This window comes from Pelobates fuscus, chromosome 2 (genome assembly GCF_036172605.1).
Source record: "Pelobates fuscus isolate aPelFus1 chromosome 2, aPelFus1.pri, whole genome shotgun sequence".
Lineage (NCBI taxonomy): Eukaryota > Metazoa > Chordata > Amphibia > Anura > Pelobatidae > Pelobates > Pelobates fuscus.
In genome coordinates, this window is record NC_086318.1 from 184004802 (window position 1) to 184032191 (window position 27390).

The following is a 27390-nucleotide window of genomic DNA, read 5'->3' on the forward strand; positions in this document are numbered from 1 at the left end:
CGAATTCTATTTAAAGATTTTAAAGGTATTTTACTGCTTAATGCATTACTTGTAAACTATATAATGCATAAAAAAATGGTGTGCCAGCTCCTTTCAGGTTTGTCCCCTTAAATTACCATCATAGTTCAACAAAAATACCTAAAAAGAGATGGTGTGGCATATTGGAAAAGGAGAGTGGACTACACAATACAGATAGCACCTGTTACTCAGTTACCGGTTTCCAAACAAGACGACTAGAGATGCAGAGTACAGTAATGTAAAACCATTTTTATTTTTGCAGGATTTACAGTACATTTTAATAAATATTGTTCCCTAAATTGCACGGAGCTTGTTATGACAAGGACAAAAATGGTCCCTGAAGAGTGGCAATTAAATGGACAGACATCAATTGGAAAGTTGGATGGAATCAATTCTGCTTCTTGGGCATTGCAGCAATGAACAACTCATAAAGAGCATATCCTGTTCCTGAAATGAGAAGATCATTGTTATTATATTTTAGCATACCCAGCAACATCATCATAAGTAAAATTCACTTTGGAAAGGAGGACAGCTCTTCCTTTGGTGGAGAAATAAAAGAAAAGGATTCAGCTATTCTACCTTCCAAATTTTCCACTTTGTCCTAAATTTAGCAATTCACCACAATACACTTTCTTAATAAACAGACCTAAATACACTATTCTTACTCTACAATGACACATAAGAACAATATCTGTATTAGCCCACACAGATATTAATATATATTATTTTTCCTCTTTCCAAAACTCTCCCCATGTCCACTGACAGTTACAAAGGGCAGAGCTAATAACAGTGATTAATATGGAGCCAAGATAAAAAGGTACTCCGTTGCAAGATAGAGGAAAGTATTTATAGGTGTCATTTTGTTTTTCAGACAACATAAAGCATATCTGTTGACTACAGAGAATAAGGAAACGTGATATTAAACATTTCTGAGAAGTAATGTGTTCCCCTTCATATGTTGAACAATGGTCAATATACATCATGATGTTGCCAAGAGTGGTTTGTTATTTAAACTTACCCAAAACAGTAAGAACCATTGTTCCTCTGTAAAATAGGGCATCTCCAACTCCTCCTTTTAAATGAACTGGAATGCCATTATCTTCCTATAGAAAATACAAAACAAAAACAATATATAAAAGTGATTTATCTAAAAAAGATTAACAGTGTTAATTTGTTTAGTTTACTTAGAAACTGCCTACTCACAAGTTGTAAAACAGATGTTAGTTCAAGGTAAGCGACAAGGTCAATTTAATGCAGGAAATCACATGTAGGTATATGGATAAAATTCAAAACAAATACCGTAACCAGATACGTCAGGGGAGTGGAAATTGTTAATATAATTTTAAATTTTTTTTTTGAAAAACTACTTGTCTAAGGGACTAAAGTGGTAGCCCAATCCACTTGTCTGGACACAAAACTCTAAACTACAAAGTTTGGGGACCCTGCTTAGTCTTAGACATTGGTAGGTTTATTCACTAAACTCATGATTTTCCCAGATTAAATCTGAAAAAAAAAAAAAATGGTTTTATATGAATGATAAAAGTATTTCAGATTTTGGTGATGCTTTCGAGAAAATGCTTACCTGCCTCTTTGGATCGAATGATCTTCAGGACTTGACCATCCTGGTGCTCAGCTGTTTGAGTGTCACACAGCCAGTCTTTTTCAAGAGTTTATCAAAGAAGGGTTTTAATTTGGAGGGATTTATTTTTATGGTCCCACACTATATGTTTGTCATTTTTATTTTTATAGGTTACCAGAACAAATTGCTTAAGTATATAGCTGAAATTTGTTTGCTCAATATATTATGTTTAATTTAAAAACATATTTATTTAATTTTTCACACCTTGGATATGCCACACTTTTGCAAAATATAACATTGTTTATAAAATTAATTCCTATATTTAGTTCATGCTGTCACTATGTAAGAAAGGAAGGGGGGGGGAGGGGGAGAATAAATTATGGGTTGTTATTGATCATAAATCCCATAAATTCATAGATGAATGGGGTCAAATTAAAATTGCAAAAACCTAATGTGAATAAGTGGATATTTTATAAGCAATCAGAAAAATAATATGTGCAGAATTAGATACCTGGAATAGCTTCTGCTTGTCTGGAATTTTATTTAGCAGTGGTCGCCGACTAGAGCTGCTGATAGCTCTTTGAGAAACATGACGAAGAGTCTGAAACAAAAGATAAGAGAAAACAAATATAATTACAAAATATAATGTTAAATATGACTATCAAAATGAACAGAGCTCTGAACAAAGCTCAAAAATTCTATTTGCCCTTTTGACTGGATTTGCAGCGACAGCAACCGGCTACACAATGAACAAAACCTAGCCCTACCTGTAGTACAGTTTCTTATTTAACAGAATTCCTGAATAACACAACTAAAACACATCAGTAATACACATTCTGCCAACTGATCTGAAAGTGATGTCAGATAAATTAAGAGTAAGTGCACTTTGAGGTCTACTTAAAACAGACCAGCGTTGAAGTCAGTGCAGTGAATGATGAGCTTTCTCCGGTGGTTTTTCATGATGGTAGCACCGGTGCAATGCATGGCTAATTAATAGCGATAAAAAATAAAAAAAATTAAATAATTTGACAGTTATTTATTACTATATATTTAGTGAAATACTTCTCCATAGAGTGGACTCCACCGCAGATTATTACACGTTTGGAGCTGAAGTTTATTTACAGCAAGATAGTGCTGTTTCACCATTTCATTGGTTTGAATGAGGTGATTAGGCAAATTTAATATTGTGAAGAAGAGGCTTTCTACATTCACATGGTGGATGGGCATTTTTATTTCCTAAAAGTAACATGCTAGTTATTATGGCTCAGTATGAAGATATAAAATTATTAAAGCAATACTCCTAGCACCGAAACCATTTCATGTCAATGAAGTGGCTATGGTACCCCGATCACCTGTCTTGTTAACTTGAAATGTTAAAGCACTTTGAATGGTTAAACACTGAACTATAATGTCTCTCCTGCAGTGATCATCAAATATGGAACAATTGGCTCTAGCAGCTAAGCTGATGCTCTCAGGCTATCACTGCCAGTCCCAAGTAAGCAATGCTTCAAAATGTACATACTTATCAAAGCACATTTTCAACAGTGTTATGGCAGATGTTCTAATGAATAGGGTCTCGAGGTATGTGTGAAGATTTTGAATGTGCAGTTTCTCTTTCAGTGAGTGAGTACATTTTCAGTGTAAAAATGCCGTTTACAACACCGCATTCACATTAATCCATGAAGAAAAAAAAAAAATTGCGGTGCATTGACAGTCATAAAGGGCTTAAAATAAAATGCAAATGGAAGTTTTAAATAAATACATTTTAAAAAGCATCTTAATTTTATTATTTGAGCCAGCTTCACTATTTACATAAAGACAAGAATTGACAAGTGCAGTTGTCAAGTAAATGCAAAATATAGAACTTTGGGTCAGTGCACTGGGGGACCAAAAACGTAAACGCAAAACCTAATTTCTCATTTTCCCATGAAGGGAAGAACACCGTGTTAAGAAATCATGGAAAACCGTACTATTGCACTGTACTGCTGGTGGTGGTAAAGGCATGGGTTCAATTTACAGCTTCTGTCACTTGAAGAAAATGCATAACTTCTTTCTCACAAACCAGGAAGTGCTACTGCAGCACGTACACACACTTCAGGCAGCAAGAAAAATACGGTGCAGTGCAAAATACAAATACACAGTTCTAGTATAGGGTGGCACATTGGAAATATGAATAATTATTATATATAAAAACTAGTATGACTAGCTTTGTTAAAAGACAATTTTTCACAACTGCATACTTGCCAACCAATTTTAATATATCAATGGAAGTCAGATTGCTAGCAAATAAAAATTAGAAATTGTATTAAGAATTTTGTTAATTTGACCTTTCTGGGCTTTACCACTATGAAGACATCCGCCAATATGTACCCTTCAAGCTATTGTGGGCGTGCAGTTGTGTGATGAGTCCACTCAATGGCACCAACAATGCACAGATTGAATCCATACCTACGGTACTTGAATGTGAACATGTCTCACATACAACCATCAGAAGTGTTACAGAAGTCAATGCACATCTAATTTTCCTGCAAATCAGTGCAAAGTGCATTTGTAGATTTAAGCATACTATAGTTGGGAAGAAACTGCAAAGGCCAACAAATTGCTAGATGTTTACACCAAATACTGTAATAAATATCTACCATTTACTAACCTTGAATGGGAGGAAAACTGGCTAAAGAATGTAATATTTTAGGCCAAAACGATATCATTCCCCAATAATAAACATGGTGAATCCTCTAACCCTAACTAGCTTAGAGGGTTCAAGGCTAAGGCTGTGAAAGGTTACAGCTAATTAAGCCCAAATAACTGATATTCTAAATAGAATGCTGTGTACCCTCCATGATGAAACATTCTATCTGTCACACAGTACGGCCGTGCTGCCTTGTACTAGACACACGCCATGCAGGGCTGTCCTCCGTTGCTGTATGATGTCCATATCCACCCTGGCTGTCTGGCTGAGGTCAGTGGGATTTGTCCCCAGCCCTGGGCTGCACTGACTGCACAGCACTATTAATACATAGCATTAACGCTGCGAGAGTATTCAGATTTACCAGTAAATTCCGTAACATCTTGCTGACCAGTCTCCGTGCCTCACACAGCCGCTTCCGTTTACCCTAGAAAGGACAAGGACACCAGCAAAACGGAACGGGAAATGGTCTGCGGCACCGGAAGTGCCCATGTTTAAAAGATACGCTATAAATCATTGAGGGAGGGGCGAGGGCGCCATTTTACATATTGGCAAAATTATGTTTTATTGTACAAATTAATATTTTGCTAGGTTAGTGCGGGGATAGAGGTGCATGAGCGTGTGAGTTGCGTCACTGTGTACATACTTGCGACGAAATTTGCAAAAGTCCTGCCATGCTCAAAGATGGAGGGTGCTGCTAATAGAAAGCATAGAGTGTAAACTGGCACAGAGCGTCCCATACTGTAAACCTCTCTACACTCCACTGACACCTAGTGGCAACGTCTTGCCAGCGGCAGGGACTGAAGGTGTTGCAATATAAAGGGAAATCTGCTTACTGAATGCATCTGATCCGTCTTATCAGCATTAGGGTCTTTACTGACCTAATGTTGAATGATTTTATAGGCTGGTTATTCACTAAAGCAAGAATTCAAAGAGAATTTCAAATGTAAGTCTCAAAATAGTCAAGATGGAAAAATTCTCGAGATATTATTATTATTATGTTATTAGTTATATAGCGCCATCAAATTCCGCAGCGCTTTACAATGGGTGGACGAACAGACATGTAGTTGTAACCAGACAAGTTGGACACACAGGAACAGAGGGCTTGAGGGCCCTGCTGAATACGCTTACATGCTAGAGGGAGTGGGGTAAAGTGACACAAAAGGTAAGGATAGTATTAGACTAATGACAGTTGCAAGAGAGGAATCAGTCGGGAGCTATTTAGTTTAATTGATACGCTTTTATGAAGAAGTGGGTTTTTAATGATTTTTTGAAGGAGTGGAGACTGGGTGAGCATCTAACGGAGGAGGGAAGCGAGTTCCACTGGAACAGTGCAACCCTCGAGAAGTCTTGAAGGCGAGCATCAGAGGTGGGAGTACGGACAGAAGACACACGTAAGTCTTCAGCAGAGTGTAAGGGCCTAGACGTGACATACATGTGTATTCAGGAGGATAGATAGGTGGGAGCAGTATTATGTAGAGATTTGAAAGCAAGAACCAGAATTTTCAAATTGAGCTCTATATCTTACAGGAAGCCAATGTAGGGACTGACAGAAGGGTGAGGTGTGGGAGGTGCAGGCAGACAGGAAGATGAGCCTCGCCGCTGCTTTCATTATGGACTGTAACGGAGCAAGTTGGGAGCACGTAAGACCACTGAGAAGCGGATTACAGTAGTCCAGGTGAGAACGGACAGTGGAATGGACCAGCACCTTAGTCACATCTGGCGTTAAGTAGGGTCGGATGCGCGCAATGTTTTTAAGATGGAAGCGGCAGGATTTGGTAATACACTGAACATGAGGCGTGAAGGAGAGGTAAAAGTCAAAGAGGGGGGGCGGAGCTTGACCGCCAAGTCGACCAGACGTGCAGGGAAAGAGCTCCTGGCGGGCAAGCAAAATAATAAGAAATATCAACGGCTATACAGCCCGATAACACCCCAGGGTGTACCACCCACCTCGGGGGTACACGGAGGAATCGGGAGACACCCGTTGGAAGCCTGTTGGGGCACATAGACCGAGGAGCAATCTGAGGCCTGCGGGAGCTGAAGCCGGAGAGAGGCGGCCGCTCTCTCTGACGCCGGAATCCCCAGCAATCACACTTAATTTAACCCCCCCCCCCCAGGACCGGTGGGGGTCATCCCGGTCCCCGCAAGACAAGCGGGCAAACGGCGGCAACAAGCGAGCAGGCGTACATACGCGGAAGAGGCGCGAATCAGTCAGAGTGTGTCCAAGATGGCCGCTCACCATAAACTACAGAGTGGAGCCAGGAGCAACCGCTCACAGCCTTCCTCCTTAGAGGCCCTCGACCGGCTCTGCTCAGCCTTCTACAAGCTGCTGCGCAGCAGGGGTTTCCACAGCCTCTCAGCAGCCCGGGCGATAGCCTCGTGGATCCGGCCTGCGACCCGCAGACGTCACCATGCTAATCTACTGCAGGCATTCCAAGCGCCCACTCGAGTGAGCATCGGCAAGCGTACAGGCGAGAGCCGGACTGCGCCAAACCGGGCACACGTACCCACAAAAGCAGAAAAGAAAACGCAGGACAACCCCAAAACCCCAGCAGCATACCAGGGACCGACAGCGACACCACCAGCGACAAAATCCACCTACAGCCTGCCGGGGAGTGGGCACCGAAGGGGCAATGGCCCCACAGCGTCAGCACGGACACCACCGTCCCGCCGAACGAGCCTGCCACACAGGATAAAAACAGATGGTGCTACAGACCAAGCTTCAAGGTTTGGGGCCTTATTGGGGACTTTGGGGCTCTCACTTATTCTCTGCCGAGATGGTGTGGGTTAAACTGAACTCGAACTACACAGCTTTGAAAACGACAGGATAACTCAGCCTGCATATCTGAGCGTTTTCTTGTTGTTTTGAGAGACCCCAGCAGTTTCTAATCTAATTTTACCTTACCTAGCTCTTGCTAAAGAAATCTGTTCCAGCCCAGTTATCATAAGTTAAGTTACATGCCAGCAATTGTTATGTAATTTTATTTCAATATTATCATTATGTAGACAAACAGAAATTTAAAAGGCTTATATGCCCTATATGCTATGCTAAGTCTATGTTTTTGTTTCTCTGTCAGGCATTTATTTCTACAGCATGCATTGCCTTATATCGGCGGTTTAGACAGTTAGCTGCCTGCATATGTAAGAACATGTCTTTTCCAACGTGCCTTATCTTCTCACAGCCTCTCTCCTTTATTCTTATGAGCTAAATTGTGCACTGGCTGCTTACAAGCGTAATCACATCTAGAACAGTTCAGAAAGTCTATCCTATTATGTGTTTCCACACTAGCTCTGCCATTAGTTCTAACATACACTCTAGACTTAAACTATTTGGCTTGTTTAGTATATTCCTGCTTGAAATTTTAACCTTGTGACACCTAGTAGCTTGTTATTTTTACATGATATGTAAAAAAAAAAAAAAAAAGTGCTTTGTCCATCTACCCCCCCACTGTAACTAATGTCTTGAAACTTGCATATGGAATGCCGTTGGGGTACCATATGTATGCCTGTGACTAATATACGCACTGCAAAAATAAAGAATTTAAAAAAAAAAAAAAAAAAAAAAGTCAAAGAGAACACCTAGGCCTGGAGACACAGGAGTAGCAACACTTGAGGGAGGAAAGACCAGAATTTCACTTTTGGTCAAGTTGAGTTTAAGGAAGAGGGCAGCCATCCAGTTAGAAATAGCAGAGAGGCAGTCAGATAAAATATTCGAGAGGGACGGGGAGAGATCAGAAAAGGACAGATAGATTTGTGTGTCATCTGCATAGAAATGATATTGGAAACCAAAAGAGCTAATGAGTTTACCAAGGGAGGCAGTATAGATAGAGAACAGTAGGGTACCAAGGACTGAACCTTGGGGGACACCAACAGAGAGGAGTTGGGGAGAAAAAGCAGAGCCAGAGAAAGAAACACTGAAAGAGCGCTGGGAGAGGTAGGAAGAGCACCAGGAGAGACCGATATTGCGGAGGATGAGAAGCAGCTGTTGATCAACAGTGTCAAAAACCACAGAAAAGTCAATGAGAATTCGGATAGAGTAGTGACCACGAGATTTTGCAGCAAGTAGATCATTGAATACTTTGGTCACAGCTGTTTCAACAGAGTGACGAGCGCGGAATCCAGACTAAAGTGGGTCTAGCAGAGAGTTGGACTCGAGGTAGTCTGTCAATCTTGTATACACAACTCTTTTAAGGATCTTGATTCTTCATTCTGTGAGGGATGCATTGCGCAGGTGCCGGGTATTCCAGCCTGCACTCTGACATTATCACAAAGAGCCAAACCAGGAGGATTGAGGCTGCACTAGCAGCCAACTGGACCACTAGGGGATGAATTATTGCCCCCTTTCTGCACAGGAAGTAAGCAGGACGGGGGTGAATGCTATATGAGGTCTGTCCGGAAAATATCCAGCCATGTTAATATAACAAGGACGGTTTTCACGACATCAATGTAATCTGGCAGTTTAGGAGAGTGGACTGGAATGCGCATATATGAACAATAACAACTTGACTATACTAGTAGGGGAGGGAGCTATATGATGCACTGAATGCAGAGCAAATAAAATACCCCAGGTGACTCAGCACCCCTACAACCCAGATTTGATGCCCTGTGACATCAAGCTTTTGGAGAAGGAGACCCAAGGGGAAGAATACTCCCCCAAAGGGTCAAAAGAATAGGAAGTCCCTTGCTAAATTCTGTGTATATAAAACATAACTTTTAATGCTTGTTATAATAAAATACTCATACAAAAAACAAAGTTAAAGAATAAAAAGGAGGGGGGTGGTAGACAGGTTAAGAAAAAATCAATTGTGTCTCCTGAGTGGGATATACCCCCCAATTGTATAATCTCTTAAGTGGATCCAAGGGGGTCCCAACACAGTTCTCGTGCCGTTGCTTAAAATAATCACAGTGGTAGCAACCTACTGTGGGGCTCCCAACTAGAGTTGTGATTAGAGATGTCCCGAATAGTTAGCTGGTGAATAGTTCCTGGTGAACATAGCTTGCTCGCGTTCGCCACGGTGGGCGAACATATGCGATGTTCGGTCCGCCCCCTATTCGTCATCATTGAGTAAACTTTGACCCTGTACCTCACAGTCAGCAGACACATTCCAGCCAATCAGCAGCAGACCCTCCCTCCCAGACCCTCCCACCTCTTGGACAGCATCCATTTTAGATTCATTCGGAAGCTGCATTCTTTTTTTTTTTTTAGACAGAAGTGTGTTATATTTGAGCATGCTAGGCTGAACGTGCGTATATCATGGCTAGTTGCACTGAGGGTATGAGTATATAGCAGTACATTGTTGTGAAAGATGGCTGTCATGTTTAGGGTGTAGATTGCACGTTATCAACTGTGTATTTATATCAGCAGCTCCACCACTAGTTATAAATCAAGTGTGAGTCGCCCCATGAGATGACACTAGTGAATAACATAATACATGAACAGTTAAGGTAAAGGCATGTAAGGAACTACGACAATAAACTCTTTAGGAGGTGAAATAATGACATGTTTAAACGCTTGCTACTTTACGATTAGTTAATGTGCAGAGAGCAGTTCATGTGATCAAAGGCATGGTGTGGAGGATCGGCTATAGTGGACATGCTTGGCAGGCTGCTGTTTACTGCTTGTGCTCATCCGATCCCTTCTGGGCGCCAGGTGCAGACCCTGGGAGTCCCTGATACCTGGAACAACAAAGGCAAGTCTCTGGCTGAGTGCCGGGTTCGTGGCTTGAGGTGGTGGAAGCTTGTTTTGTCGGGTGGTCGGATCTGTCCCGGTGGTGCTTTACGTCCGGTGCGGGATTGTGGTGGCTTAAGGTGGAGGCGAGTACTTGACATGGGGCAGGCTCTGCATTTCTATTTGTGCCTCCGGTCCCGTCTTCAACGCCTTTTGCGTTGGTGGATTTTAATGGGGACTGCTTCGCTTAGCTGTGGTGGAGCTTGTTGGGGCTGTGGTGGAGCTTGTTGGGGCTTCCTGCTAGTTATTTGCTTCCAAAATTGATTAAAGAGTCTGATTAAAGAGTTTTGCTGGTACCAGGAGGACACGCGGCTGACGCCATATTGGGAGAGTCGCAGATGAGTATGTCAGCCTGGGCGGCTGTGCTCTGTGCGTCCATTAGCTCCAGACAGCCTCTCAGGGGTGGACCGGGATAACCCCCACCGGTCCGAGGGGGGGGGGGGGGGTAACGGAGCTCCTGCCGGGAAGTAGCTGCTCCTGGGCATCCCAGGATCGGGAGATCGGCCGCCTCTCCCGCCCAGTGAGCACCAGGCCACACTTGCCACGCGGAGGTAAGTAAGACTCTGTCAAGTTGCTGACCGCTATTAAGCATGTCTGGTCGGTCAGGTAGGAGCAACCCCTTCTGGGGTGAAATTCGCTTGTTGATAGCTGCTTAAAGTGAGATATTGAGGGAGCTCACATGAAGTGTGTCTTTCCTCCATGACAGCTAGGCCCGCCCCCCGGAAGCTGCATTCTTAGTGAGAGGAGGGACAGTGTAGCTGCTGCTGATTTAATAGGGAAATCGATAGCTAGGCTAGTGTATTCAGTGTCCACTACAGTCCTGAAGGACTCATCTGATCTCTGCAGTAAGTACAGCACCCCAAAAAGCCCTTTTTAGGGCTAGAACATCAGTCTGCTTTTTTTTTTCTGTGTAATCTAATTGCAGTTGCCTGCCTGCCAGCATGTGTGTCAGGCTCACAGCGTATACTGTGCCCACTTGCCCAGTGCCACCACTCATATCTGGTGTCACAATAGCTTGCATTTAAAAAAAATAAACTTTTTTGACTGTAATATAATAGCAGTCAGTTTCCTTCACACATGTGCGTTTCAGGGCCTGCCAGGGCACAGTGTCACACCAGTGCAACTCATATCTGGTGTAACAGTGGTGTACATAAAAAAAAAAAAATAGAAATTTGACTGTGAAATAATAGCAGTAAGTTTCCTTCACACGTGTGCGTTTCAGGGCCTGCCAGGGCACAGTGTCACACCAGTGCAACTCATATCTGGTGTAACAGTAGTGTACATTTAAAAAAAAAATACAATTTTGACTGTAATAGATTGAATAGCAGTTAGTTGTCTGCAAGCGTGTGTCAGGCCTACAGCGTCTACTCTGCCAACTTCTGCCAGTGCACAGTGCCACTCATATCTGTTGTCACAGTAGATTGCACGCATAGTACCACTAATCGAAAAAAAAATGACAGGCAGAGGCAGGCCACCCCGCAGGGGCCGTTGTGGTCGTGGTGCTGTGATTCCCTTTGGCCCTAGAATAATGCCCAGTGTTCAGAGGCCATGTACCCTGAACTGGAAAAGTTCTGAGGACATAGTTGACTGGTTAACACAGGACACCCAATCTTCTACAGCTTCCGCTCAGAACCTTGATGCACCATCCTCCTCCAGCTTAGCTTTGGGCACCTCTCAAGTTACCACTCGCCCGCCTGCCGCCACCACCAACACTAGCACCACAGCCGCTTCACTTGATCTGTCAGAGGAGTTATTTACACATCAGTTGGAAGAAATGAGTGATGCGCAAGCATTATTGCCAGAGGATGTAGATAACAGGGATATGGCTCAGTCAGGCAGCATTACACACATGGACGTACGGTGTGATGATGATGATGTTGTACCCGCTGCTGCTTCCTTTGCTGAGTTGTCAGATACAAGTGAAGCGGTTGATTATGACGATGCGTCCGTGGATGTCACGTGGGTGCCCGCTAGAAGAGAAGAAGAACAGGGGGAAAGTTCAGATGGGGAGACAGAGAGGAGGAGGAGACGAGTTGGAAGCAGGGGGGGTCGTCACAAGGAGCTAGTGGCACAGTCAGACAGCATTGCATTGGCACCCGGGGTCAGCCAGACAGCACGCCAATCAACGCATGCTGTTGCCACCACCAGAATGTCGTCATTGCAGAGCTCAGCAGTGTGGCATTTTTTTGGTGTGTCTGCCTCTGACAACAGCGATGCCATTTGCAACCTGTGCCAACTCTAACACCCACCTAGGTTCAACTGCTTTGCGAAGGCACATGATCACACATCACAAACACCTATGGGATCAACACATGAGTACAAGCAGCACACAAACTCAAAGCCGCCATCTTCCTCCTGGTCCAGCATCTTCAGCCACGTCAACCACTGCCCCCTCTCAACCATCCGCCACTCCGTCTCTCGCCTTGAGCAGTTCCTGCTCATCTGCCCACAGTCAGGTGTCTGTCAAGGACATGTTTGAGAGTAAGAAGCCAATGTCACAAAGTCACCCCCTTGCCTGGCATCTGACAGCTGGCTTGTCTGAACTCTTAGCCTGCCAGCTTTTACCATACAAGCTGGTGGAGTCTGAGGCGTTCCAAAAATTTGTAGCTATTGGGACACCGCAGTGGAAGGTACCCGGACAAAATTTCTTTGCACAAAAGGTAATCCCCAACCTGTACTCGATTGTGCAAAAGGAAGTAATGGCAGGTCTGGCACACAGTGTTGGGGCAAGGGTCCATCTGACCACTGATACCTGGTCTGCAAAGCATGGTCAGGGCAGGTATATCACCTACACTGCGCATTGGGTAAACCTGCTGACGGCTGCCAAGCATGGAATGCGTGGCTCTGCAGAAGAGTTGGTGACACCGCCACGACTTGCAAGGAGGCATGCTGCCACCTCCTCTACTCCTCCTATTCCATCCTCTTCCATAACCTCCTCGGCTGAGTCCTCTTCTGCTGCTGCATCTTGCTCCACATCAACGGCACCCCCCCCCCCCCAGCTCCCCAGGTACTATTCCATATCCCGGATACGGCAGTGTCACGCCGTCTTGGGGTTGACTTGCCTGAAAGCAGAGTCACACCGGACCAGCACTCCTGTCCGCCCTGAACGCACAGGTGAATCAGTGGCTGACTCCGCACCAACTGGAGATCAGCAAAGTGGTTTGTGACAACGGAAGAAATTTGTTGGCGGCATTGAATTTGGGCAAGTTGACACATGTGCCGTGCATGGCTCATGTGTGTAATCTGATCGTACAACGCTTTGTGCATAAGTACCCAGGCTTACAGGACGTCCTGAAGCAGCCCAGGAAGGTGTGTGGCCATTTCAGGCGTTCCTACACGGCCATAGCGCACTTTTCAGATATCCAGCGGCGAAACAACATGCCAGTGAGGCGCTTGATTTGCGACAGCCCGACACGTTGGAATTCAACACTCCTAATGTTCGACCGCCTGCTCCAACAAGAAAAAGCTGTTAACGACTATTTGTATGACCGGGGTGCTAGGACAGCCTCTGCGGAGTTGGGATTTTTTTTGCCACGTTACTGGACGCTCATGCGCAATGCCTGTAGGCTCATGCGTCCTTTTGAGGAGGTGACAAACCTAGTCAGTCGCACCGAAGGCACCATCAGCGACATCATACCATTTGTTTTCTGGAGCGTGCCCTGTGAAGAGTGCTGTATCAGGCCGTAGACGAGCGTGAAGAGGAAGAGGAAGAGTTGTGGTCACCATCACCACCAGAAACAGCCTTATCAGCATCGCTTGCTGGACCTGTGGCAACGCTGGAAGAGGATTGTGAAGAAGAGGAGTCAGAGGAGGAATGTGGCTTTGAGGAGGAGGAGAAAGACCAACCACACCAGGCATCCCAGGGTGCTCGTTGTCACCTATCTGGTACCCGTGGTGTTGTACGTGGCTGGGGGGAAGAACATACCTTCAGTGAGATCACTGAGGACGAGGAACAGGACATGAGTAGCTCGGCATCCAACCTTGTGCAAATGGGGTCTTTCATGCTTTCGTGCCTGTTGAGGGACCCTCGTATAAAAAGGCTGAAAAGGAATGACCTGTACTGGGTGTCCACGCTACTACACCCCCGGTATAAGCAGAAAGTGCAAGTCGGAAAGGATGCAGCAGTTCCAAAATCAATTAAAAAGTATGCTTTACACAGCATATAAGGGTGATGTCACAGCACAACGGGACTCTAACAGGGGAAGAGGTGAAAGTAATCCTCCTCCTCCCACGACCACGCCGGCAAGGACAGGACGCTTTACAGACGTGTGGTTGATGGAGGACATGCGGAGCTTTTTAAGTCCTACGCATCGCCACAGCCCTTCGGGATCCACCCTCAGAGAACGACTCGACCGACAGGTAGCAGACTACCTCGCCTTAACTGCAGATATCGACACTCTGAGGAGCGATGAACCCCTTCACTACTGGGTGTGCAGGCTTGACCTGTGGCCTGAGCTATCCCAATTTGCGATAGAACTTCTGGCCTGCCCCGCTTCAAGTGTCCTGTCAGAAAGGACCTTCAGTGCAGCAGGAAGTATTGTCACTGAGAAGAGAAGTCGCCTAGGTCAAAAAAGTCTAGATTACCTCACCTTTATTAAGATGAATGAGGGATGGATCCCGAAGGGACTGACAGTGGGCGATACATTCGACTAAAAAAGGCCTGATGAGGGGGACGTAACAGGGATTAAACTGATAAGAATAGTACTACTTAACACACCACTCCTATCTGGTGGCACATTAGATTGTATGCGCAGTGCCCCAAATTTGAAGTAGGAGGACCGACCAAGCATCTTTTTCCATCTCCCGGTTCCTAAAATCGATGCCATATACACGTCCCCTGATAGGGGACGTAACAGGAATTAAACTGGTAGGAATAGAAATACTTAACACAACTTATAATAACGCAGAGAGAGGCAACGCAGAGAGAGGAGTCTGAAGAAGAGGAGTCAGAGGAGGAAGGTGGCTTTGAGGAGGTGGAAGACCAGGGGGCTTGTTGTCACCTTTTGGGGACCCTTGGTGTTGTATGTAGCTGGGTGGAGGTAGAGACCTTCAATGACATCAGTGAGGACAAGGATCGGGACATGGCTAGCTTGGTATCCAACCTTGTGCAAATGGGGAGTTTGCGGTTGTGCAAATGGACTGTTTGCGGTTGTTTGCGGTGCGTTAAATGGGGAGTTTGGTCTGTCACTGTGAAGCGGGCGTAACCCTTACACTACCTGATCGATACAACATCATAGCTGATGTTTTAAAGCACGTTATTCCAAACAATTTAGGAATGTTAGGTGAATTATGCCCTTTATGGATTAAAACCAGACTCTGCATCAACTATGTAATTTTCCATGGGAGTTTTGCCACGGATCCCCCTCCGGCATGCCACAGTCCAGGTGTTAGTCCCCTTGAAACAACTTTTCCATCACTATTGTGGCTAGAAAGAGTCCCTGTGGGTTTTAAAATTCGCCTGCCTATTGAAGTCTATGGTGATTCGCCTGGTTCGCCCGTTCGCGAACATTTGCGGAAATTCGCGTTCGCCGTTCACGAACGGAAAATGTTTGCGACATCTCTAGTTGTGATGGTCAGAGTAAAAAAATAACCCTCATAGAGAGCCTCTAATAGTCACTTAGAGGACCCTTTCTGAAAAATAGAGTGATTTGCGCACACAGAAAAGACAAGTGTGAGTTTTACCTCTTACACAGGGTATTCTTGTGTGTTCACACTACATACAGTATGCATCACCTATATACAGGTAAATAAAATACACATAGTGTAAACTGTAAAAAACAAATAATGTTTTAAAAATGATGTATATCATCAAACTCACACTTTTCAGAGCCCATTTAAAGTTGGCTCTAGACTTATAGCGCTTTTCATCTCACTCTTGAGATATCCAGTATTGGAAAGGTGTGTATATCCACAGGAACTTGGAACTGGTAGCTTGCAGTGATGCTCCAAAAAGTCCAAGGCTTTTTGGAGCATCACTACAAGCTACCAGTTCCAAGTTCCTGTGGATATACACACCTTTCCAATACTGGATATCTCAAGAGTGAGATGAAAAGCGCTATAAGTCTAGAGCCAACTTTAAATGGGCTCTGAAAAGTGTGAGTTTGATGATATACATCATTTTTAAAACATTATTTGTTTTTTACAGTTTACACTATGTGTATTTTATTTACCTGTATATAGGTGATGCATACTGTATGTAGTGTGAACACACAAGAATACCCTGTGTAAGAGGTAAAACTCACACTTGTCTTTTCTGTGTGCGCAAATCACTCTATTTTTCAGAATTTATCACATTTTAGTGTAAGTGGTGACATTACACTTCGGTGGTTTTTGCTGCACCGGATCTTATTAATTTAGCGCCATTTGTGTCCTTTCTCTGTTTTAAATATTGTACTTAGAGGACCCTATCTGGCTGTGGTCGCCAAACAATGCTACAAATCAAGGAGGGAAACTGATACAGAATCAAAAGGACGTGGTCTGCTACTTAATAAATAATACTCCTCAGCTAGTATATAGTCAATGTTGAAATGATGCAATGTATCCAATGCCTCTATCAGCATAGACTGCAGTGCCCATATAGACCCTATATACTTTGTAGTGAAACACCAGGCAAAAGGGGCACTACAAAGAGAGACTGTCAGCTAAACTACCCTGCTTGGCTATAGTCTGGGCACACAGTTGGAAACAAGTTTGGAAACAGTGAGTGGTAAAAATACATTAACATGATATCTCCTATAAGAAGAGAATATGATCATGACTTAGCTTCAAGCGAGGAAATCCTTGTACATTCTAACCACATTCACCTAGCGTCGCATATCTCATTAAGTGCAGTATCCACTTTGGACTATACACTGATATAAAAGGCTCCCTACAAGGGAGAATAATATAGAGGAGGTGCCCCCCTCTAATGGATCAGAGGTGGCAAATGCCCAAACAGGTCATAAATACCCCTGACCACCCACAACCCTCAGTAAAGTAGCAATGTTGAGGTGACTAAAACACAGGCTCCTGTCTACCTAACTGTCTTAAGCTGAAACGGCTGAAACACAGACACCTGTCTACCTAACTGCCGGCTGCCTGACACGTGTTTCGGCGCTACTGAACGCGCCTTCTTCTGAGGCTAAACAGTGGTCCTCGCACCCCAGAGGCTAATTTATAACCTGATTACACCAATGAGTGAAGGGGGCGTGTTCAGCCTGTTCGCGCCAAAACCGGACTCCAAACAGGCCACACCCCCATGTTGACGTGTCACCATACGATTGGTTGACACTATCTGTGTTCGGACATGTATATGTTGGAATTAACCATCTATATTCCGCTATCCCAGGGCTGATTACAGAGTCCTTTCGCTGATGTGTCTGGCTGAAAGCCGAGGGGTACCTAATCATGTATAAATCCTGCTAAGCATAATAGTCCACCCCTGTTTTACCGAAGGGGATACACCTTAATATTAAGGAATGTGAAATGGGTCTTTTTGCATTCACATACATGTGTATCACTGGTAACTGGGACAGCAGCCATATATTACATGATCAGGTTCAGTCATTACTGCTAATACTGAGCCCTGTGGATAGCTTACACCAGTATATATAAAATTCCTGTATTATCAGTTTAATGCTGATATATCAGTAGGTATATCTCACAGTGGTCTAAGGCTATAGTGGGCTTCAGTGGGTTAAACCCACTGGTACCATCTTAAAGTTAGAGGAGGACATGGTTACCTCTCAAATTATTAGAGGAACCAAATCAGTCTTCTGATAGCTTATTTTACCTAGACAATTGGCCCAAGGGTGCACCAGTTACAGGAAACCATAATTACTTCAATGTCCCATTTGTCGGGATAATACTCATGTAGTTCAATTGACAATGTACCTACTGCTGACAAGGTTTGAACCACTGATGTGGAAAGCTAATGAAAGTGATGAGCAAGAAAAAAATATTTACAATATCTATAAAAATTATAAGTGCATATACTTGAGTGAAATTGCATTAACTAGAATGCAGTTCTCCTTGGTAGCTTTACTTAGCAATAAAAGGAGTAAAGGTAAAGCCCTCATTTAAACCATTGGGTGCTAAAGTTTTTAACCTGTGTATCCAATAGCATTCTCTTTTAAGGAGGGTGAGATCAAGATCTCCACCTCTACGACCCATCAGCACCTTCTCAATCCCTGCAAACTTTACACCTCCAGGGTCCCCTTGATGATGACTCCTTATATGTCTTGCCACTCGGGTATCCCCAAGGTTTCTAACGGAGTGTATGTGCTCCATAACTCTCCTCTTAAGGGGGCGGATGGTTTTCCCCACATATCTAAGACCACATGCACAGACCAAGAGGTATACAATCCCTCTGCACGTCAGGTTATTTGACCCAGACACAATCGGTCTAGCTGTTAAATTGGTGTATTGTTTATGCACCTTGGGTAAGCAATAAGGAGTTGACACAGTCGGACTTTTAATATAGATATACATATATTCGTCTTTCCCCAAGATGCCATCATTGAACGCTGAGTCCAAGAATACTTTTAGGTCTGACAGGAATTTAGCAGAGGGGTTTTCTCATCTTTAAGTATATTTACAGCCAACTGAATATACTGTGATCTATTTAACACCATGATGTTCCCCCTCTTGTCTGCTGGTTTTATAATGATGTCCTCGTTGTCCTGCAGGTCACGAAGGGCCCGCCTTTCTCCCCTGGAGAGGTTACCGTGCGGTCGAGGTTGTAAGGAATCGACTTTGATATTTTGTATCATATTACAGGTCGATTCAACGAACATATCTATGTTCTTGAAGTCTCTGATATTAGGGGTAAATTTACTTTTAGGGCTCAGGTCAGTGTAAGGTGATGTGGTCATTTCATCATTCTTCTCCAGAAGGGACACTAGGTCATTAAGACATTGATATTCTATGACACTAAATCCCAGGTCCCTAGTTCTTTTCTCCTTATCAGTGAGAAAGAACTTATGAAGGGCTAGCAGTCTCCCGAATAGGTGAATATCTTTCACCCATTCAAATCTGTTGAAGGGGGGAACGGGAACAAATGATAGCCCTTTCATTAGTACCTGGTTTGGAGTTCAGTAAGTGCCCTGTCAGAGAGATTAATGATTTTGGTATTAACAGTTAATGACGTTTTTATGCCTACTTTTTTTTAGAATACCTCGTTTGTACGTTGTTAGGGGGCACTGAAGATATACTAGTACCCTCATTATCAGTATCAGAAGTCTCGTACTCTGACGTGGATCATTGATCTGAATTGACACGTATGTTCTTCCTGAATCGTCTATAAACGTTGTCATTTTTATAGTCCTGGTTATCCCTCAAGAACTTTCTATGTTTTCGATTTTTAATAGAGTCTCTATATTTGTTCAAATTTTATTGGAGTTTTAGTTCTTGAGTGTTAAAGTTTGGGTCTACACACATTTGCGAGGGTTACCCCCTTTAAGGTCGTCCCCGACACACTTTCAGCTGGTTCCCTTTCTAGAGGTTTCTAGCTCTCTACAGACTTCAAGCTTTTCCCAAAACTCAAATCACCTTTGAAGGGAAGAGACTTCAGACTATCAATAAGATTCAGGTTTATATGACAAGGCAGCTGGTGGCAAGTCCAACAAAGTATTTTGCAGAGTGTTTTGAACAGTGGAAGAGATGCTAGGAGAACTGTGTGAGGTGCCTACTTTGAAGGGCACAGAGGCATCATTGTCCTATGTCACGCTCACCACCCCTCTTAAGGCTACACATCCTGTAACATTCCTCTCACCCTTTCACACTCACCACCCCTGGCCCTGCCACACATCCTGTCACACTCATTCACCCCTCAACTCTCACATTTACCCCATAACTCTGGCACGCTCACCCTGCCACAGTCAACCAATTAATAACCAATCACAGTAAGCCCCTAAAATAGTGATCGTGCTACACAGTCACCTCCCACATATGAAACACAACCTTACCATAAGCTCAACACAGAAAGCACACAACTAGCATCCATTACACGAAACACAATATATTTAGATGCCGTGGTGGCTGTGGGACCTCACTGCTTCCAGTATGCACTGGCTGCTGGCACTTGAATGGAAAAATATGGGGCGTTCAACAGGCGTTAAACTAGCACTGGTTTTATGTGCTATGCATCATGTTATATGTGTAAATGGAGGCTGCTTGTGGGATTGTGTACTTAGAAGTAGCGTGTTTGTGGGAGCTGTGTGTATTTGCTTTTGGATGGTTTAAATTCAAATATATTCGGAGCCAATACAAACCATTGTGTGGAAATCTTTTCACAAACCGGACTTTACATAGGACACGAGGTCATGCGTTTAGACTAGAAGAAAGAAGATTTAGTCTAAGGCAAAGGAAAGGTTTTTTTACTGTAAGAACAATAAGGATGTGGAATTCTCTGCCTGAAGAAATTCTTTTATCAGAGTCCATACAGATGTTCAAACAGCTACTAGATGCATACTTGCAAAAACAGAATATTCAGGGATATAATCTTTCACTGTAGGGTAATAACTGCTTGATCCAAGGATAAATCTGACTGCCATCCTGGGGTCAAGAAGGATTTTTTTTCCTAGCTTGTTGCAAAATTGGAAGTGCTTCAAACTGGGTTTTTTGCCTTCTTTTGGATCAACATCAAAAAACGAATGTGAGGAAGGCTGAACTTGATGGACGCAAGTCTCTTTTCAGCTATGTAACTATGTCATTATTTGTGTGCTGGGAAGGCATATTTTGCGGCTTTGTGCATGGCTTCTTTTGGGTCCAGTGGGGACCAGGTTAGCCATTTAGAGGTCAAGGGCAGAGGCTGCGGTGGCTGTTTATTTCCAGTGCGCATGGATTCCCTTTTATATATGCTGGGAGGAAGTGATCTAAGATCACTTCTTTCAAGCACAAGAAGTAAATTGCGGGTGGAGCCTGGTGCAATCATGACTGGTGCCGAACAGTCAGTTGGCACTAGCAGACAGGCCAGTTCCAGGGGAGAGCCTCAGAACTTTGGATCCTGTTTGGGTCTGTGCAGTAGGGTTATGGCCCCATGCCCTTGAACATTCTGGCTCTGACAGAATCTGTATCAGAAAAATGCAAGAAAATTTAAAACTGCAGCTTAAAATACAGTGATTTTTTTTATTTATATACATATATATACACACACACACACACTGAATACATAATCATGTGGCAGCAACTAAATGGTAAGAAGTCGAGCTGTTCTAAAACAGTTTGACTACTTCCATGGGGTGGGTGTGCCAGAGCACTGCTGGCACCATAACCACCACAGTAGATTGTAGTGGTTATAGGGCTTTGAGTGTTCCTTTAACCAAACAGCTGATTTGGGAAAAATTTAGGTCAAAATAATTTTTACTGTGTAATGATTTTTGGCCCCAGACATGCAAGTTTGATTATTTTAGAAGCTCCAAACACACAGAATATAGTGCAAAATATATAAACAGTGAATAAGCAGAAGTTTTGTGAGCTGAAACACCTTGTTAATTGGAAAGGTCACAGGGCAATGGCCAAGGTGACAGAAACTCAAATAGCACAACCAAGCCTGAAGTTATTTGTTCAACTTATGATAGCTAAGAACTTACTCTACCGTGGGCACAGGCACAGCAAAACTTACAGTAGAACGTAGGAAAAATGAGGTCTTCACTTTGAATCTCAGTTTCTGAGATTAGGGTCAGAAGTGGGTGTAAACATGACCTAATGAATTAATACTGTTGTGCTGTGTCAACAGTACAGGATAGTGGTGTAGTATAATGGCGCAGATAACTTTTCTTAACACACATTAATGCCAAACAAGCATTCAATTGCTTTGTAACAATGTACTCAGAACAAGGCTGGGAGTTACACGGTATTACAAATAATAAAGTACATATGCAGTGTACACACACACACACAATTGACTGAACACATAAAATTAGATTATATGACAACAAATTTGTAACTAAATACATTTTATTTAAAACCAGATTAAGTTTCATCAGTTCTGATGGTTCAATGTCTCATGTCTTGGAGAGAAATAAATTCTAATACAAATCCCTCCCCCCAATGCTATACCAACCCTATCCTTATACCTAGCATTAAAAAAGGAATCTATAGGGTTAGGAATACAAAGCTGTATTCCCAACACTATAGTGCCCTCTGGTTCTCCACCCCGCCAGCATGTAAAGGGTTACAAAACCATTTACTCAACCGATTCCAGCGCAATGTGTCTTGGCGCTGCACCTCCTCCGACATCAGGCGGGGGTACCTAATGCGCATGCATTAGGCCCTCCCCATAGGAAAACATTAAATCAATGCTTTCCTATGAAGATTTATACTGATGCTGGATGTCCTCATGCAGAGCCCAACGTCATTTAGGCAACCCAGAGTCTCCTGGATGCACCTCTAGTGGTTGATAGCGACTAGAGGCGGTCTTGGTGCTGCAGTTTCTCTAAAACTGGAGTAGGGGGGACAGGGACATTGTACCCAGATGACCTCAATGAGATAAAGTGGTCTGGGTGCCTATGGTGTCCCTTTAACAGGGGAGGGGAATTACTAACAGAGGCATTGGATCAACAATTTGTTAAAATTAAGATAGAATTAGAATTGAATATCAAGGAAATAAAATCTGAACTATTCTCTCCAAAAAGGTAAAAGAAAATGAAGAAAAAAAATTAAAGTCTGGAATTCATGTTTACTTCTCAACAAGATATGAATAATCAAAATGAGAATAAAAGAACAGAATTATAACTGAAGATAGCAGATCTCAAAGATAGATCCAGAGGCATTCCGTAATCAGTCGCTGGCAAAAAACTTGGGAAAATTCCTAGAAGAATTTATGATGGACCTAGGAATTGAGAAGGAAGGCTACCCACAGTATTTCCAATGATGGTGTTATGGTACTTTTTGAAAGTAAACCAAAATGTTCAAAGTCTATCTGTTCCTGTCCAAATCAATAAAATTAAATTGCGTATATACGCTGAAGTAATTAAGTCTGACACACGAGGTTCAGGTTAAAATAACTTCGAGAAAGTTTATTGGCAAGTGAAGAAAAAGCGGGCGCGCAGGCCCTTTTAAGAGGCATTTTGCGTCATCATTGATTATTAGAATATCAGCAAATAAACATCATCAATTGGATTAATTGTTAAGTGACGGGGTTAGTGTCTTACCTATTGGTTCGTAAAATTAAGAGGTTAGTCCCGTGCCCACCCATCAGAGGTGGGATTATTCTGGACACGGGTGGGGGACAAGGGGGTCCTAAGCGTCATTTTACACGGTCAATGATATCAGGCTTTATGTCCAGGTGCAAGGTCTCTTATGAATAGAACATTTCATTACTACTGTGTTCTGTGGCCTTCAAACTGTACTATCTTACAAGCTCTTAAGGAGTAGCCGGCAAGTCTTAAGGAGTAGCCAGCACCTCCTGGTACTTGTCCTTGAAGGAAACACGGTCTTTGTCTACTGTATTAATTGGGTTGAGAAGTTCAGTCACGTAATGTAGTTTTAAAATGAACAAGTTAAGTCATGAGGACAAAATGGAGGATTTGAAGAAGTCAGGTTAGGAGGACAAAATGGAGGACGAAGTCACAGTATAAAGTTAAAATGGAGTTAGTACAATAATTCAATACAAGTACAATAAAGATTTTTAATAATTCCACATCAGTCCCCCCTATGAAATGTTAGATTCTAAGAGATAAAACTTTATTATATTAGTATCAGAAGACGTGTTAACCCAAAGGCACAGAAACCCCGTGGCCGCTAGCTAGGTGTTAATGCAAAGTGCAAGGCTGTCCCCAGATCTGACCCTAATAGGCTAACCATCCGTCAGTATGGCTCTCGAACGCTTCACACCCAAGGGTATCCCATGGCAGCTAACCCACCACTTCTCCACATGGGGCCTTTACCATTCACTGACAGATGCTGTCCCTGAGCTAGTCCCTTCCTAGAATTCCTGCACTTTATCAACAAAAGGGAATGTTTGCAGCGGCAGACAGGGTGAGTTGATGTCTTGGAATTCTTGGTCATCAACTTCGAGATGGGTCAAAGTGGGTGCTGCTTGGTCAACAGTCTTCATGAGGGATTTTCTCAGACATGGGAGGACACAACAAAAGAGAAGAGCAAAAATAAAAAGAAAAATTAGTATAGCCATACCAATCTGTATTAAAGCCTTTTGCCATCCTGTCATCCAACCAAACCATCTTTCCCAGGGATCTTTTATCCCCGAATTCCTTTTTAACTCTTCAGACAGGTCATTTAATTTTTCTATAGCTAGTGTGACTTTACCATTAGGGCCTGTGTTTTCTGGGATGTAGGTACAACATGTCATAGTGTCGGGCAAAATCTTACAAACCCCTCCTTTTTCGGCTAAGATCATATCTAGGGCCATTCTATTCTGGAAAGTCATTTGGGATGTGGCCTGCAACTGTTCGGCCAACCCCTGGAGGGCGTCTCTGGTGTAATTGACAAAACGCTGTTGATTATAATAAATGTAATTTATCCAATTTAGATTCTTGTTTGCGGTAACTATGGTAAAAATTGATTCAAATCCTGCAGCAACTTCATCCCTAGCTTTAAACTCATTGGGCACCCCCCTGGGCACTCCAATGGCATCAATATATACATGAGGATCAAAACTTCCTTTCACTGGGGCGTCACGTTTAACCTTAGTGTGGCTGAACTCATGGGTGTTGAGGTGTGTGTCAGAAATAATATGTATAGGCATAATGGCCTTAGTCAAAGTACACTCTCCCCACCATTCTGTGTCCATTCTGGATCTTAGCTGTAAATCCCCACACAACCAATAAATGTCCCCTAGTGACCTAGTGTGATGTTGCAGCAAACGTACAGGGACAGTTCTGTATGTAGCACAATAGCCTTTGGAAAAGTTACCTACAAATTTACCAATACCATCGTACATGGCATAGCAAGTGTAATTACCTTTATATACGGTAATACCATCAGGGGGTTTGACGTCTTTGGCTAGAAGAGGATACTCCTTTGTCCATGCAATACATATGGACCTGTTAAAATTATAGTGATAGGCAAAAAGGCTTAAAACACATTCTTCTATATCTACGGGTAGGATTAAAGGTACGGTACCCAGGTGAGGCCGGGCACCTCCACACACATAACATGCGGTTCTATTATGTTTATTAGCATTATATTTCATCCATTCTAACCATAAATTTACATCATTAAAACCTGTTTCAGCGGCCATGGTATCTTCAAAAGTGGGGTTAGCAATGGCCATCATGTCCTGAAAGGTCTGGATATGGGGTTTTAATGGGTTAGGGACCATATAGGGTGGCCCCTTGCCACTCAGAAGAGTTGCACATATCTTTGAGGTAGAAATGCCCTAATTTCTGGTAGGAACCCCTTTTCCAGTACATTCCCATCACATACTGGTCTGCATCTGTTGGGCTTGGGTGCTCAATGTTAAGGATTAATTTCATTGGTGTGCTCCCCCCAGGCTTTCTCAAAGTCATTCTCTGGAGAAGCGATCTACCACGATCATCTACTTTAGCTATGGCACTTTTTGGTTTGTAACCCCAGGCAGGCCCGGCATTCCACCCCGCCGCCCCCCAATGGTCACAATTGTGCCCCCATTGCTTGTCAACTACACAAACATATGGGTCTTTCGAATGAGGGATATCTCTATAGATGCTCTGGATTTGTGGTGTGGGAAATGGGCATTCTACAATATCACAGTAGTCAAAGGTATAAGTAGCCACCTGGGTGCATGATGAATTATACCAGAAGGTGTACCCACTAATGTCTTTGGTAATGGCTACTTGCTGGGCCTTCATAAGGCTGATTAAGGAGAAGATGTACCAGAGATACATGTTTGTGCGATATTCGCCTCCTCTGGGGCAGGAGATTTCTTGCAGTGGGAAGCGTGGATCCAATTTGGCCTACCGGCCAATTTGACGGAGGTTGCGGTAATCAGGAGAACTTGGAATGGACCGTCAAATCTCGGTTCTAGGGTATTTTTCCGCACAAACTTCTTAACCAGGACCCAATCTCCGGGGAGTAGGTTATGGGAACCTGTATCCAATTCGGGATCTGGAATTGAAGAGAAAACTTGGGCATGTATTTTGTTTAGGACATTTGCAAGTTCAGTTACATAGTCTACTAAAACATCTGATTGGAGTTGCAACTGCTGCGGATAATAACAACCTAGTCTGGGTGCTGTCCCAAATAGAACCTCATATGGGGACAGTGAATGCTTCCCTCTAGGTGTGTGCCTAACACTGAATAGAGCTATTGGTAGGCTTTCTGGCCAGGGCATCTTTGTTTCTTGTGACATTTTTAACATTCTGGTTTTTAGAGTGCCATTCATGCGCTCCACTTTACCACTACTTTGTGGGTGGTAAGGGGTATGGAAGGCTAGAGTCACCCCTAGAGCAGTCCAAATTTCTTTAGTCACAGTTGCTGTAAAGGCTGGGCCTTGATCACTCTCAATGACTTCTGGGAGTCCGAATCTGCATACAATATCTGTAATTAGGCGCTTTGCGGTTGTCTTTGCAGTGATATTGGCCACTGGGTAGGCTTCTGGCCAGCCTGAGAACATGTCCACTATTACTAGTGCATATTCATGGGGCCCACTCTTGGGCATTTGGATGTGGTCAATTTGAATTCGTTGGAAGGGGTACATGGGCTTTGCCAGGTTCTTTGCAGGCACCTTGACTGGTCTTCCCGGGTTGCATTTTGCACAAATAACACAGGCTTTGCAGAAGTTGCTTATCAATGTTGTGATTCCGGGTGCTTCATAATACTTCTGTATGAGGGCGGCCATCAGTTCTTTTGACAGGTGTGCAGGCCCATGTGCCCATTGGACCACTGCTGGGTATAAATTTCTGGGAAGACAAAATTTGAAGTTGTTGTAATATATTCCGTCCTTTTGGACAGCTCCTTTCTTTTTCCATTTCTGGATTTCCTCAGGAGTGACTGCAGCTTGTTGTTCTTGTAAAATTCGCAAATCAGTAGGAAGAGTTTGCAAAGCAAAAATAGGGACTTCTTCTTCTTCTTCTTCTTCTTGTCCGGACACTTCTTCATCCACTTCCTGCAGATCCCTGGCCGCTAACTTAGCAGCTTGATCAGCCAAATGGTTGCCCTTTGCTTCATCTGTATCCAATTTCCCATGGGCCTTAACTTTCAAAACGGCCACTTCTTTGGGGAGTAGGAGGGCATCCATTAGCTCCTTGATTGCAGTGCTGTGTTTGACTGGTGTACCGGCGGTGGTAAGAAATCCTCTAGTCTTCCAAATTAGGCCGAAGTCATGTGCCACACCCAGGGCATATCTTGAATCTGTATAGATGTTGGCACGTTTTCCTTCGGAAATTTTGCATGCTGAAGTCAGAGCCTGTAATTCAGCTTCTTGCGCAGACATTGCTGGCGGTAAGGATGATGATTTAA

At 43.5% G+C, this 27390-nt stretch overlaps 1 protein-coding gene across 1 annotated transcript; it reads right to left on the bottom strand.

Moving 5' to 3' along the window:
* Positions 1-247: 247 nt before the first annotated feature.
* Positions 248-4758, bottom strand: LOC134585681 (cytochrome c oxidase subunit 7A2, mitochondrial). The gene is made up of 4 exons (XM_063441134.1): positions 4648-4758; positions 2109-2198; positions 1037-1121; positions 248-465 (listed from the first exon to the last, which is right to left on the bottom strand). Exons 1-4 carry the CDS (start codon positions 4663-4665, stop codon positions 407-409), a joined length of 252 nt encoding a protein of 83 aa, XP_063297204.1. The 5' UTR covers positions 4666-4758; the 3' UTR covers positions 248-406.
* Between the last annotated feature and the right edge of the window lie 22632 nt (positions 4759-27390).